The 13226-nt window shown below is 50.0% G+C and overlaps 6 protein-coding genes across 6 annotated transcripts; 4 read left to right on the top strand and 2 right to left on the bottom strand.

Moving 5' to 3' along the window:
• Positions 1-56: 56 nt before the first annotated feature.
• ASPVEDRAFT_142502 (uncharacterized protein) lies at positions 57-1807 on the top strand (the record flags this gene model as incomplete). The annotated part of the gene is made up of 2 exons (XM_040807842.1): positions 57-917; positions 971-1807. The coding sequence occupies 2 exons, from the start codon at positions 57-59 to the stop codon at positions 1805-1807; spliced, it is 1698 nt and encodes a 565-aa protein (XP_040673374.1).
• A 914-nt stretch (positions 1808-2721) lies between these two features.
• On the bottom strand, positions 2722-4353 carry ASPVEDRAFT_142304 (uncharacterized protein; the record flags this gene model as incomplete). Its single annotated transcript, XM_040807825.1, has 2 exons — positions 2722-3708; positions 3763-4353. The coding sequence occupies 2 exons, from the start codon at positions 4351-4353 to the stop codon at positions 2722-2724; spliced, it is 1578 nt and encodes a 525-aa protein (XP_040673373.1).
• A 1143-nt stretch (positions 4354-5496) lies between these two features.
• On the top strand, positions 5497-7408 carry ASPVEDRAFT_877606 (uncharacterized protein; the record flags this gene model as incomplete). Its single annotated transcript, XM_040818148.1, has 3 exons — positions 5497-5603; positions 5628-7216; positions 7267-7408. The coding sequence occupies 3 exons, from the start codon at positions 5497-5499 to the stop codon at positions 7386-7388; spliced, it is 1818 nt and encodes a 605-aa protein (XP_040673372.1). The 3' UTR covers positions 7389-7408.
• A 275-nt stretch (positions 7409-7683) lies between these two features.
• On the top strand, positions 7684-8640 carry ASPVEDRAFT_155421 (uncharacterized protein). Its single transcript, XM_040808459.1, has 2 exons — positions 7684-7694; positions 7745-8640. Exon 2 carries the CDS (start codon positions 7767-7769, stop codon positions 8478-8480), a length of 714 nt encoding a protein of 237 aa, XP_040673371.1. The 5' UTR covers positions 7684-7694; positions 7745-7766; the 3' UTR covers positions 8481-8640.
• Positions 8641-8861: 221 nt separating this feature from the next.
• On the top strand, positions 8862-11592 carry ASPVEDRAFT_178343 (TPR domain protein). Its single transcript, XM_040808814.1, has 3 exons — positions 8862-9599; positions 9650-10357; positions 10419-11592. Exons 1-3 carry the CDS (start codon positions 8935-8937, stop codon positions 11314-11316), a joined length of 2271 nt encoding a protein of 756 aa, XP_040673370.1. The 5' UTR covers positions 8862-8934; the 3' UTR covers positions 11317-11592.
• On the bottom strand, positions 11504-12955 carry ASPVEDRAFT_33812 (NAD(P)/FAD-dependent oxidoreductase; the record flags this gene model as incomplete). The annotated part of the gene is made up of 3 exons (XM_040810784.1): positions 11504-11718; positions 11769-12351; positions 12413-12955. The coding sequence occupies 3 exons, from the start codon at positions 12953-12955 to the stop codon at positions 11504-11506; spliced, it is 1341 nt and encodes a 446-aa protein (XP_040673369.1).
• Positions 12956-13226: the final 271 nt, after the last annotated feature.

The raw sequence follows: 13226 nt of genomic DNA, 5'->3' as shown, positions 1-13226 counted from the left end.
TCATTTTCCACCTGTGCCTTGATTCCTGAATAAGTTTCGAACTGCATTTATCGAACATGAAGACCTATGTGTCACTCAGGGCAACAGCCCTAGCTCTCTTACCTTTGGCTTGTGGTGCTGTCTCTACCCCAACTGTCGCTATAGCCTCGCCTGCAGCTACTATAGTTGGGTTAGCTGGTGACGTCGAACAATTCCCTGGCATCCCCTATGCTAAGCCTCCGGTTGGGAATCTCCGCTTCAAGCCCCCAGTGCCCTTAACTGAACCATATGGCATGTACGAAGCTACTGAAAACAAGAATATTTGTCCACAATTCGTCGGCAGTACAACAGACAGAAATTCTCTCATTCCTGAGTTCCTCACCACTCTACTCAATAGCCCCGTATTTCAGAAGCCTGTTTTTGCAGCCAGCGAAGACTGTCTTTACCTCAATATTCACCGACCTGCGGGGATTAAAGAGGGGGATGATCTTCCGATCCTCTTCTTCATCCACGGCGGTGGCTTCCAACTAGGTTGGAATTCAATGTATGATGGAACACCATGGGTCGAGAAGTCTGTCGAGCTAGGCAAACCGATGATTGTGGTGACCGTCGCGTATCGGCTAGGCGGATTTGGATTTCTTCCTGGTCGAGAAATCCAAGAAGAGGGATCATCCAATGCAGGGCTTTTAGATCAACGCCTGGGCCTGCAATGGGTTGCTAATAACATTCGTGCGTTTGGAGGGGATCCTGCAAAAGTCACGATTTGGGGCGAGTCTGCAGGGGCCTGGTCTGTCTTTAACCAAATGGCCCTGTATTCTGGCAATCATTCCGGGGACATCACCGGAGAACCTCTCTTCCGCGGGGCCATTTTGAATTCAGGTTCGTTCCTACCAGCGGACCCAACGGACGGTCCCAAAGCTCAAGGGATCTACGACATGGTTTGTTTTTGCCCACAACCCCGAGCAAAAGTCCGAGGCTAATCAGTCTACAGGTCGTCGAAAGCGCGGGTTGCTCGGCAGCGATGGATACGCTGCAATGCCTTCGCAACCTGGACTATACCTCTCTTCTCGACGCCACGACCTCTGTTCCAGCCATGCTAGGCTACCAATCCCTCGCGCTTTCCTACATTCCCCGTCCTGATGGCCTTGTGGTGGCTGAATCACCAGACCAATTGGCTTTGAAGAACAAAGTCGCCCAGGTCCCTTTTATTGCTGGAAGTCAAGAGGATGAGGGGACGCTTTGGGCGCTTTTCCAGTCCAACATTACCACGGAAGAGCAGTTAGTGGACTACCTTAACAACGTCTACTTTCCAAATGGTTCTCGGGAAGTCCTCGAGCAGTTTGTCTCCCTGTATGCCGACATTAGCGAGAATGGCGCACCCTTCCGCACGGGGCAACGGTGGAACATCTACCCTGAGTTCAAACGGTTGGCTGCTATTGTCGGTGACCATGAGTTCTCACTCACCAGGCGCATCTTCCTGGAAGCAACGGAGTCCCTGAGCCCAGAAATTCCAGCCTGGTCATACATGAGCTCCTATGACCACGGAACACCAGTCCTGGGTACCTTCCACGGGAGCGATCTGCTCCAAGTTTTCTTCGGCATCAAACCAAACTATGCGTCAGACGCCTTCCACGCGTACTACATTTCTTTCGTCAACTCACTGGATCCAAACGAGGGGAACCAAGGTACCTATAGCCACTGGCCGCAGTGGGATGAGAGTCACCAACTACTTAACATGTACGCCGATCACTCAGAATTCATTTTTGATGACTTCCGCAGTGAGGCCGCAGCGTTTCTCAAGAACAATATTCAGAACTTCCGACTATAAGGCAGGAGGCGTTTCAAACTTCCGGTCCCGTTTGATTAGAAATGCCGAATATGGCAAGTATTCTATTCTATCGGCTATATTACGCGGCTTGTTCTTATTCTAAATGCTATTTTATTCATCACACAAATATTATCAACTCAGGATAAAGATGGCAGGCTGACCTTTCGTAAATCTTGGATTATCGCAACCGATGCCGTAGCTGACAGGAGCTAGTATAACCAGGATATTATTAAGTAAATATATTATTTTATAAAGAATAATAGTAAGAGATAGTATAAGAACTACTAGAAGCTATATAGATATAAAACCAGATATAGGGACAGGGGTTTTCTTCTCTATAGAAAAGGTTTATTACTATTAGTTTAGGTATCCAAGATTAAAAGCCGTCAAATACCCTTGACCGTTTAACATTCTAAGAGTCCCTTTACTCTTGGGATATCCAGCCCATGAACATCTCATGCCATCTATCAACCGAGAAAGCCCACCCAAAATATTTACCATGTTGGGGCAGCGCGCTGAACTACAGCAGAGTTCTCAGAAGAAAAAATAGCTTGACCTATTCATATATTTCTTAATAGTACGAGAGTACAGATACATTCCCTAATGTGAAATTACACACCCAGTACTATCCGTACTGGTCGTACTCATAGTATGTATGTATGTCCAAGTGCTGGTTGATAGTCGGACACAGCCTAGAAGCTGATTGAGAAATGCCACCCTTGTCGAAGTCTCACTGCAGACTTAAGTACAATGACTTATATATATTGGATAATTCAAATATGTCTAAATTCTAATTCTACTCTCTAGGGGTTTATTGCAGTTCTATCTAGCGGCGCACTACATAACCTTGGAGTCATTGGTGATCATAAGTTCATAGCAAGCTGCCTTGGCCTGGGATACGCCATGGAGGAAGTCTATTTCTCCCGTTTCTCCAGCAGAAGCTTGCCCGACGGCTTGTTATCACTGAATCCAGCAGCGCGGGTGAATATCCGCTCCCCCCGGAGCCAAGTCTCCCGCACAACACCCCTCAGCTTCTGGCCCTGATAAGGCGAGACCTTATTCCGGAACAGCATGGTAGACGGCTCAACTACCCACTCAGCCTTGTCGTCGAAGACGCAGATATCCGCGTCCATTCCGACAGCCAGGTCACCCTTCTGCTTCTCCAACCCAACCTGGGCGGCGGTGTTCATAGAGGTGAGTCGGACGATATCCTCGAGGGCACGCTTCCCATCCTCGCCCTCAGGCGCAGAGGATAGGTTACTCCGGCGGCTGAACTCGGTCCACAGGATCGGGAGTCCCATACCAACGGAAGAGACGCCTCCCCAGGCAGTAAGGAAACTGCCGTTGTGGGATGGCGCATCCTCCGTGTGCGGGGGGATGTGCTCCGGGAGGAGCTTCAGGTCCGGCGTACAGGGCGAATGGTCCGAGACGACGGTCTGGATCACGCCGTCGTCGGGGTATCGCAGTAGTTCGGCCCACAGGGCATCTTGGTTCTCTTGGGAGCGGATGGGCGGGCTACATTTGTACCTGGTGTCGCCGGCGCGGATCTGTTCGGCGGCTAGGGAGAGATAATGGAAGCAGGTCTCTGCAGTTATGGGCACGCCTTGTGCGCGGGCTTCGCGCAACATCGGGATGGCTTCCATGGCGGATAGGTGGACGATGTGCAGGGCGAGGTTGGGGGCCAGATGGGCCAGGGATAAGACTTCTGCTATGGCGCGGGTCTCGTAGGTCGAGGGGCGAGATTGCAGGTAGGTCCAGTACTCGTCCACGGGTCCGGTTGGTAGAGAGGGCTCCTCGTGAGGTTCCTTTTCTGCATGGAACATGAGCGTCGTGGGTTCGTGGGCCAATTCGGCCATGGTCTTTTTGATATCTTCCGCATCGACGGCGGGGAATTCGTCGACCTAGAGGGATATAAGCACTGCAGTATCATAGAGTACGCCTGGGTTGAGACTTACCCCACTATCAATTAGGAATCCTTTAAAGCCACGAACACCTTCCTGGACGAGGGCTTTAAGTTCATGAGAATTGCCCGGAATGACACCACCAAAAAAGCCGACATCCACCCAGCATTTGCCCTGGGCTGCTGCAACCTTTTCCTTCAGGTTCGCAACCGTCGTGGTGGGTGGGATGGCATTCAGGGGCATGTCCACAACCGTGGTGACCCCCCCAAAAGCGGCGGCTTGGGTACCGGTATAAAAGCCCTCCCATTCTGTACGGCCTGGTTGGTTGAGGTGGACATGGGTATCGATCAACCCCGGAAGGAGAACATAAGGGGAATAGTCAGTATATGAAATACCTTTGGGGAAGTCAGTAGCGGAGAGGACGGAATCAAAAACGGCGGTGATCTTTCCAGTCGTACGACAAATGACAACTGTAGCAGGGGTCGACTGGCCGGAGATGACAGCACGCGAGGAAACCAATACGGTGGTTGAGTTGGAGGGGCAGGAGGAGTTTGTCGCCGGGGTCAATTGTTGGCCGGATATGATTTGTATCCAACAAAAGAAAGTCAGAATGTATATAGATAACCGCCCACTGAACAGATCCATATCGTCCGCTTATGACAGATCAAAACCAGGACTCAAAATGCTCGCTCTATTCAAGACAGTTCTGTCTAGGTCGGCTTTAGGTACTTACTGAGAGCTATTTATGCATAGAGCCAAGCCGAATACTCTACATCAAACCTTAAAAAAAGGGTAAAAGAAAGTAATCCTCGTTAAACCTTCTTCAAACGGTACCTGATCGCTACAGCCGCAGTATCCCTATGAGGGAGGGATCATCTAGAGGTGCAAAGTCTCCATATTTGTAGGAATGGCGGTAATCCGTCAGAATTGGTGGTCCTCTGCCAAAGCTCTATATATACACACACGTCTCTCTCTTCTCGCATCTCTAACTCTCTCTCTCTCTCTCTCTCTCGGCAAACAGCTATATACCAAGTTACCGAAGGAACCCATTTCCGTGAGTAATGACAAGAGATGCCAAGAATCTTCACTATTGCCGTCTCCATTGCTAATCGCCTTGGCCTGCATCACGTAATACGGCGAACGAATGATAGATAGTACAAGCCCCATGCATTATCCCCTAGTACTACTAGGCGCCTAGAAAGCTCCATTCCCGGGTTGAATGTCTCGGCCAAGAGACCACACCGTCACCCCCAAACAGTTCTCCAACAAGATCGTGGATCAACCGTTGAGACGTGAGAGCCGGCCAAAAGGCATAACCCCTCCATGGTGGGTCAATGGACGGAAAATATCCGTGTGGTCTGGAAAGGGACGGTAATGCCTACCGAGTTCTGTTGGAAAGGAACAAGCAGTTCTCCAAGTTAAATATATATATATCTATATATTTTGGATCTGGCGGGCTAATACTACGACATCGGTATTATTTTGTGGGCAGAATTCAACGGCCTTGAACAATAAACGCTTTGACTTCATTAACCTCCACAAGAGTAGTCTTAGGCGATGAATAGTGTTCGCCGAGTGTATTCGGCGAACGTTGAAGTCCGCCGAGCTGATGCAAAGAATGACTACAAGATCGGCCAACGAGTACAAAATCAGAATGGCCACTGCAGTTGAGCATAACTTTACGTTAATAGATCCTATTTTGCCCGAAGGCTGATGTCTGCATGGTTATATAGAACGTTGCCCTGCGTAAGAAATCCTGTTGGTCTATAGTCCACATAAGCCAGCAAGATGACAAACAACGAACAAGAGATATCTCAACCCTCAAAAGAGGGAAAAGACGTCGGCGTACGTGCAGTAAATCCCAGCACCCCCCAGCCGGGAGATCCAGATCTAGAGTGTCGACCATGTCCTGTCACCAGCACCACTGTGGAAGCTCTCAACAAGGTGCTTTACCACTCAGGGCATGCCGGAATACTCCTCCTCACCATTATCGTCATATCACTGGGTCTGACCCTATTCGCCTACGCACTGGATGGAGGAATAACACCGCAATTCGACATCATAGCCGCCTCATCCTTCAACATGCACGCCCAGATTGGCGCCATCAACACCGCAACATCCATCATCAGCGGCGTCTCCAAACCCGTCATTGGCAAACTGGCAGATCTCACATCCAGACCTACAACGTACGTGATCGCCCTACTATTCTACGTGGTCGGGTACGTCGTCGCAGCTAGCGGTACACATTTCACAGCGTATATCGTTGGCGTCGCGTTGACGGCTGTTGGCAAGGCCGGGATTAACCTCCTTTGCCAGATCGTTGTTGGCGACTTGACGACCCTGCAATGGCGTGGATTCTGGACGGGGATGACCATCGCACCGTATCTTGTGACGACGTTCATTACCGGCTTTATCTCTGATGGGTTTGTTCCTGATAAGTGGCGCTGGGGGTTGGGGATGTTTGCGATTATGATGCCGGTTCTGCTTATTCCGGCTATTTGGGCTTTGTATGGTGTCCAATATAGAGCCAGCAGGTTAGAGTTTAATATTGGATATGATCCAAAAGGAAAGGGTGGAATGGGGAATACTCTCTGGCAGGGCCTTATTGCAGTCGATATCCCTGGTGTCATATTGCTAGGATTTGCATTCGCATTGATCCTCCTCCCACTATCCCTAGCACAGTCGGCAGGTGGAGGCTGGATGAACGCCAGTATGATTGCCATGGAAGTGACAGGGTTCGTCGTCCTCGCTCTCTTCATCGGCTACGAACTATGTTTTGCACCAAAGCCCATAATGGCACGAAACATCATCCAGAACAAAGTCTTCCTGGCCGCGCTGGGTGCTAATCTCTTCGACCAAATGACCACCGCTGTCTGGAATAACTACTTCTCGTCGTATATCTACGTGATCAAGGACTGGCCGAATTACACCTGGACGGTTTTCACGGGCGTGCAGGACCTCTCTCTCACCGTCTTCAGTATCATTAATGGCCTCATGATGGCCAAGTTCCACCGGTACAAAACGATGATGATTGTCGGTGCAGTCCTCAAGATCGTGGGCTACGCTATCTGCTTTGATAGCCATACCAGAAGCACACAAAACACAGCTACACTGGCCATCTCACAGATCTTACTAGGTGTCAGTGCGTTCACAGCCCTAGGCTCCCGCGTCGGAGCAATGGCATCCGTGCCACACCAGGACATGGCCTCGATCCTCGCTGCTTATTTCCTGTGGACATATCTAGGCACCTCAGCTGGGTACTCCGTCGCATCCGCAATCTGGACAGATAAGATGTTAAATTTCATGCGTGATGAAACACCGCCTGGAACGTCAGAATCCACGCTCAGGTCGATTTACGGATCAATCAAGACGCTGCGTACCGAGTATGCACCCGGCGATCCGATTAGAGATGGTGCGATTCGGGCGTATACGCGCACGAATGGGATTATTCTTCTTGTTGCGCTGACTGTTACGAGTTTGTCGTTGGTTTGTTCGTTGCTTATGCCCAGTATGTGTCTCTTTGCCTTTGGCTGATAATAATGTGCTGACCTGGTGTAGATTATTATTTGGGGAGGCAGCAGAATGCGGTTACAAATACTGGACTTGATGGCTCTCCAGTTGATATTTCGTCTCAGAGGAGCAAGAAGGAAAAAGCCGGACAGGAAGTTCGCCCTTACTAGAGAACTAGGCTCACGTGGATGTTCCAGCATTCCTCCGAAATTGCACATTAGTGTCAAACTCAATCATATAGACAATGAAAATATTAATATGTTGTTACTTGGTAGATTGATACAGCGGTGCCCGTCCTCTGCTTGTCTCCACTACACGATACGCTATATCAGAATACGAGAGCAGATCATGGTTTATTTCAATGCAAACGCAGCAAACGAGATGGCAAGTGGATTCCCTCTTAAACGCAGCGGCCGAACCCATTCCCTTCCTCTGTTTCTTTGGACATGACTTACACACCCCCGACGCGTTAGGTGGTAGGTGCTCTTCTTGACTACATACTACCGTCCTAACTCTACTCTACTAGAATTTCCTGGAGCAAGCCGAAAATGAGTAACGATTTCGATATTTGCGAGCAGATTAATCGCGTCACTGGCGGCCGCTCTGACACCTGGAATTTCATTCGTAGTTTCGCGTCTCACTGGATAACTCCGATACAGGAGGGCGACGGATACAACGAAACCGAACTCCTATCCGCTGAGCAGCGACTGGGTATTCCACTCCCAGCAGCATTAAAAGAATCTTATACCCTGTTCGGCCGCCGCTCAGACCTTACTCGCAACCAAGAATACCTCCTGGAGCCAACAGCACTCTACGTTCACCATGGGGCCTTAATATTCCGACACGAGAACCAAGGCGCCGCAATCTGGGGAATCCTATTATCAGACATCCAGCTCCCCGATCCTCCTGTATATAATTGTTTCTGTATAGTTGACAACGTAATGGACGAGTGGCAGCCATGGCTTGGGCGATTCTCTCTGGCATGCGTTGATCTGATCCTGTGGGAGTCGCTGTACGACTCGAGGATGCCCACCGAGTTTCGCGATATCGATGACGATGATTTTGAATTGGTTGAGCAACTTTACACAGAACTACCTAGTTCAAATGGCCCCGACAGCTATACTCCTGTCGACATCCGTTGGTTCACAGCTGCTGATATCCTTCTTTGCTACACGGGAACCGACCTCGCTGTCCGGGCCCGTACCAGCGAGGCAATATCTTCTATTCGCGAGAAGATCCCTGGGGATTGGTTGAATGAATAAGGGGAAGCTAGCTTTGCCGATATATTGATAGGGCTAACGGGCTGTGGAGGTGGACATTTTCGACACTTTGAACCTGTATCGCTCAGAATAGATGCTTCCCTCAATATTCTTAGCTAACTTCGAATGCTATCAGAATGAAGTATAAATACAGTATACCTGCAATGAAACGAGCACAAAGCTGTACCTGTTTTGTAGAAAATATTTGCGTGACAGCTGGACGCAATCCTTCCGCCTCATAGGTGAAGCAGTGCAGGGATGTCTACCAATACAATGCGTTTGCATGGTTCATGCCAGAAAGTACTGCAGTGCCTCCCCCGCTTTGACAACACAGGCATCCTTTCTGTCCAGGCCAGATGGACTTTTCATCTTCATATCACCAGTCGCAAACCACTGCCTTATCAAAAGGGCGCCCATTTGCCAAATACGCCAGCCTTTTACCAGTCCACCTCGCAATATGGATACACACGATGTCTCTCAGGTTCGGGAATACCTGCAAGTCCTACAGAAGCAGAAGCAATCTCTCCGAGATGCCCAATCTCGCAAGGGACAGACTCCGAAACCCACCAAGTCTCGCGACGAGATCATGATGGAGTTTATGTTTCGCCGAATGATGGCAAGTAATCGACCTACCAACCAACATGATATTCACTCCTCGTTCGTGCCTCCAGCCTACCCACCCTCTGTTGCTCCTTTGAGTACCCTGGAGAGGATACTGGTCACAGATCTCACCCTCGAGACCTATCATCGTGGACTCTACATTCTGCTAAGAGCAGTCACACCGACAGACAAAATGACTGCGGTCATGGCCGTGGTGGAAGATGAGAGAGGAGATGTTGTCATGTTACAGTTGTACAACCAGGAGAAAGAGCTCTCGACCGATGGCCGTCTCGTGGAAGGAACAGTGATACTTGTCAAGGAGCCTTACTTGAAGATCATGGCTGATGGGAACTACGGGCTGCGAGCTGACCATCTCTCCGATATCAGATTTCTGCCAGACCATGACCCTCTGATACCGTTGGCGTGGCGAGATCAGCGACGAATCGATGCATCAGCCAACCATTATAAAAGCAGAGGCAACGAGTGCTTCACCAAGAATGAGCACCATCTCGCTATCAATCAGTGAGTGGTATAGAAAAGAATGTGGGAGAACTCGGCTGATTATAGTATAGCTATTCCAGGGCTCTGAGTTCCTCCCCGACTGCCGACGAAGCCATCACAATCCGACTCAACCGTGCTCTGACTTATCTCAAGACTCACCAATTTGACGCGGCCCTTCGTGACGTTGAAGCCGTCCTATCCGACCACGAATGCTCTGAAAAAGCCCTCTTCCGCAAATCCCAGGCTCTTTACCATCTCGCGAGATTTGAAGAATCGTGCAAAGTCCACCAAGTGCTTTCCAAAGCGTACCCTAACAATACGGCCGCAAGAGTCGAATTCGACCGCGCAACTGCCCGACTAGCAGAACAGCAGACTGGAAAATACCCATTCAAGTACCTGCACAGAGAGGCAAGGAAGCGTTGCCCACCGCTCCTGGACCGCGCAACATATATCGGTCCCGTCTCTGTCAAACCAACTGAGTCTCACGGACGAGGCCTATTCACGACAGAAGCAGTCCAAGCCGGTGATCTACTGCTTTGTGAGAAAGCCTTCGCGTATGCCTTTTATAACGAACGTACCGGTACTCCGAGCAATCTTTCGGTACTGATGAACACGGAAACGGACACGATCACAAAGGGTACCCAGGCAGAACTTATCACCCTGATCGCGCAGAAGCTGTACAAAGTCCCGTCACTTAGGTCAGCATTCATTGATCTTTACCATGGTTCATACAACCCTGTTGATGCCGCAGACGTGGATGGTACGCCCGTTGTCGACACGTGAGTGCTAAACACCAGCCATATTCTTTCCCAACGGGACAATAGCTAATAACATCTTCAGCTTCCTCATAGAGCGTATAATGTCACTTAACTGCTTCGGCTGCTCCTTATCGTCCCGTGAATCTCACGTTCGCACCATGAAAGAAGCCGAATCACAGTTAGAACCTACCAAGAACGAGACCTTCGACTCCTGCGGTATCTGGCCTCTAGCATCATATATCAACCATTCTTGCAACAGTAACGTTCGCCGCTCATTCATTGGCGATATGATGATTATCCGCGCTGCACAAGATCTGCCCGAGAATACCGAACTGGTTTTCTGGTACAAGGTACCCCTCGATAATACCTCTAAGGCGAAATACCTGAATCTGGAGCATTGGGGCTTCAAGTGCAGCTGCGCGATCTGCCAGGATTGTATTGAAACGGAGGACAGCAATCTGATGAAGCGAAGGAGACTCACCACAGACGTGGCGAATGCTTTCCAGTCCCTAGGCAAATCCCGTAAACCGAGCTCGGTTATTTCTCGGATTGAAGACCTCGTTTCTAAACTTGAGGGGACGTATTGCAAGCCAGCAGTCGAAGTTCCCCGTCCTGGTATTTGGAAGGCGTATTCGAGTCTAGCGGTTTTCCACGCTTCTCGGGGGGTCTCAGAGAAAGCTGTTGAGTTTGCATTGAAGACTTTGGAGTCGCTGGGTTACGTACTTGAAGGTGGAAGACCTCCTCATAGATCAGGTGTGCGGCTGCGCGTTGTGAAATGGGGTCTTATGGTGGATGGTCTTGTTGGGTGTTGGATGATCCTTTGCAGAGCATACTGCGATGTGGCTCCTGAACTGGCAGACCAGGCAGAGTACTACGCTAGGACTACCTATAGGGTGTGTGTTGGCGAGGATGAGACTTTTGGGGATACGTACAGTCGCTTCTCAGGGCGGGCAGACGGATTTCTTGGTCAGGCAAAATAGAAATTCGTGAAGTACAGTTGTCTGGTGTCTATACTTGGTTGAACAGAATAGAAGGCTTCAGTAAGGGAAGAGAACCATGAAGGGGTTTGATCTTCGCTGAAGCTTGCTACAATGGCGATTAGACACCGTACATAGCATACTGCCGCGAGGATTCAAACACTGGTGAATCGTGCGGCTGTTCGAAATTTTATCTCCCATCCAATCTCTCCTGAGTCGTCTTCATGCATTCAGGAATGCCAGTCTCCTCAAATGAGATTCCCTCTTTAATCATCCGTGCAACCCCAAGTGCTGCCAAAAATGCCAAGAGCATGCCTCCGCCATTATACCCAGCAAGCACATATTGACCGGGCATCCCAGGGACTCGGCCAATATGCGGCAGGCCATCTGGAGTGATACCCATTACTTCCAAGTATTAGCAGTACGCCCAGCCAGTAAAGGAGATATGTACTTACTTCCCGTCCAAACACTCTCTGTTGTAGCGTCACTATCCTCCCACCCCCGGAAATGGCGCTGCATGAGCCCGTCGAAATAGTGTCTCGCCGGCTCAATCAGCGTAGAATCATCATAAACGTTATGCCAAAGATCCCTCTGCGCCTCGTATGTCCATTTTCCACCTCCGACGACAATACTCCCGTCGGGCCGTGGATTTAGATAGTCCACGCGATTGGGAGAATAGCGGATATTGTACGTATTCGATAGATACGGCGGTGGGCGTGGAGAGTCTGGTGGGACTGTAATGTGCGACGCAGTCCCTTTGATGGGAGTTATAACGTTTTTATACTGCGGCAATAGGCCTGCTGTATACCCGTTCGTCGCGAACACAATAGTTGAGGTTTTGACTTCTCCCCGATCGGTCCTGACTGAATATCCTTTCCCGTCATGCGCCGTCTCAATCCCAGTGACTGGTGAGTTTGTTTGCAGGTTCGCATTCCCTTTAGCCAAAACGCGTTCCAGGAGCTGGGTCACAAATTTGTACGACCAAAGTGACAGCACAGGCGTGCTGAGACCAGCCTTTGCCCCGTGGATGGACGTGACCTGGTATATGAAACTGCCGTCAGCTATGCCCCCGTCAACTGTAAATCTGCAGGGGACATACACGCTCTGCAAACCTCTCCCCAACATACCAAACATCCTGCATGAGAGGGAACCCATCCTGCAGCAATTCCTCAAACTCCCTCGTGACAACGCTGGCATCCTCCTCAGTCAACGGTACATCGAAACTCCGCCTCAATTCCGCTTCGGCGTCGATACGCTCCGTTTCAATAACCCGTTTCACGGCATAGATATTTGCCCGGACAAACTGAACAATATTCTCTGCATTAGATTTACCATGAGCGGCGATAAGACCTCCTATCTTCGAGGGTAACGTCTTGATATGCCCGCCGTTGCGACCTGTTGCTCCGGAGCAGACCTGTCGGGCTTCGAGGAGGAGGATGGATGGCTTTGATGTATCATTGTTGGTATCGACATTATTAACCAGGTGGTAGGCCGTAGACACTCCAGCAATACCGGTGCCTATGATAACGATGTCTGCTTCAGCCGGTAGGTGTGTAGTTGAGCGGTGTTCATCCAGCCAGTGGGGTTCGCTCCGCCAGTATGATTTTGTGGAGTTAGGGACTGGGAGAATTGTATCTGCCATTGTGGTCATATAGTGACTTCCCTTTTTCCAGATATACTACCTGTCTATGGCCCTGCGGTGTAGGAGTTGTTGGGGGTCAGAGGATGCGGAGAACGCAGAAGTCTGGTTGCTTGGGTGGGGTTTTATACACCCCTGGCGGACTACAGCCTTGCCGTAGACGATCTGGAAATTTAATAAAAATTGGAAACAAAGGGTATCTAATTGGACCGCTTGCGTGATGTGGGAGACATTAGGAGTTCGGCGTTCGGAGTTCGGGGTTGCTGCGCTATAT

The sequence above is a fragment of the Aspergillus versicolor genome (genome assembly GCF_001890125.1).
Source record: "Aspergillus versicolor CBS 583.65 unplaced genomic scaffold ASPVEscaffold_13, whole genome shotgun sequence".
NCBI lineage: Eukaryota > Fungi > Ascomycota > Eurotiomycetes > Eurotiales > Aspergillaceae > Aspergillus > Aspergillus versicolor.
The sequence above is the reverse complement of the archived record's forward strand: the minus strand, read 5'-3'. Positions and strand labels throughout refer to the sequence as shown.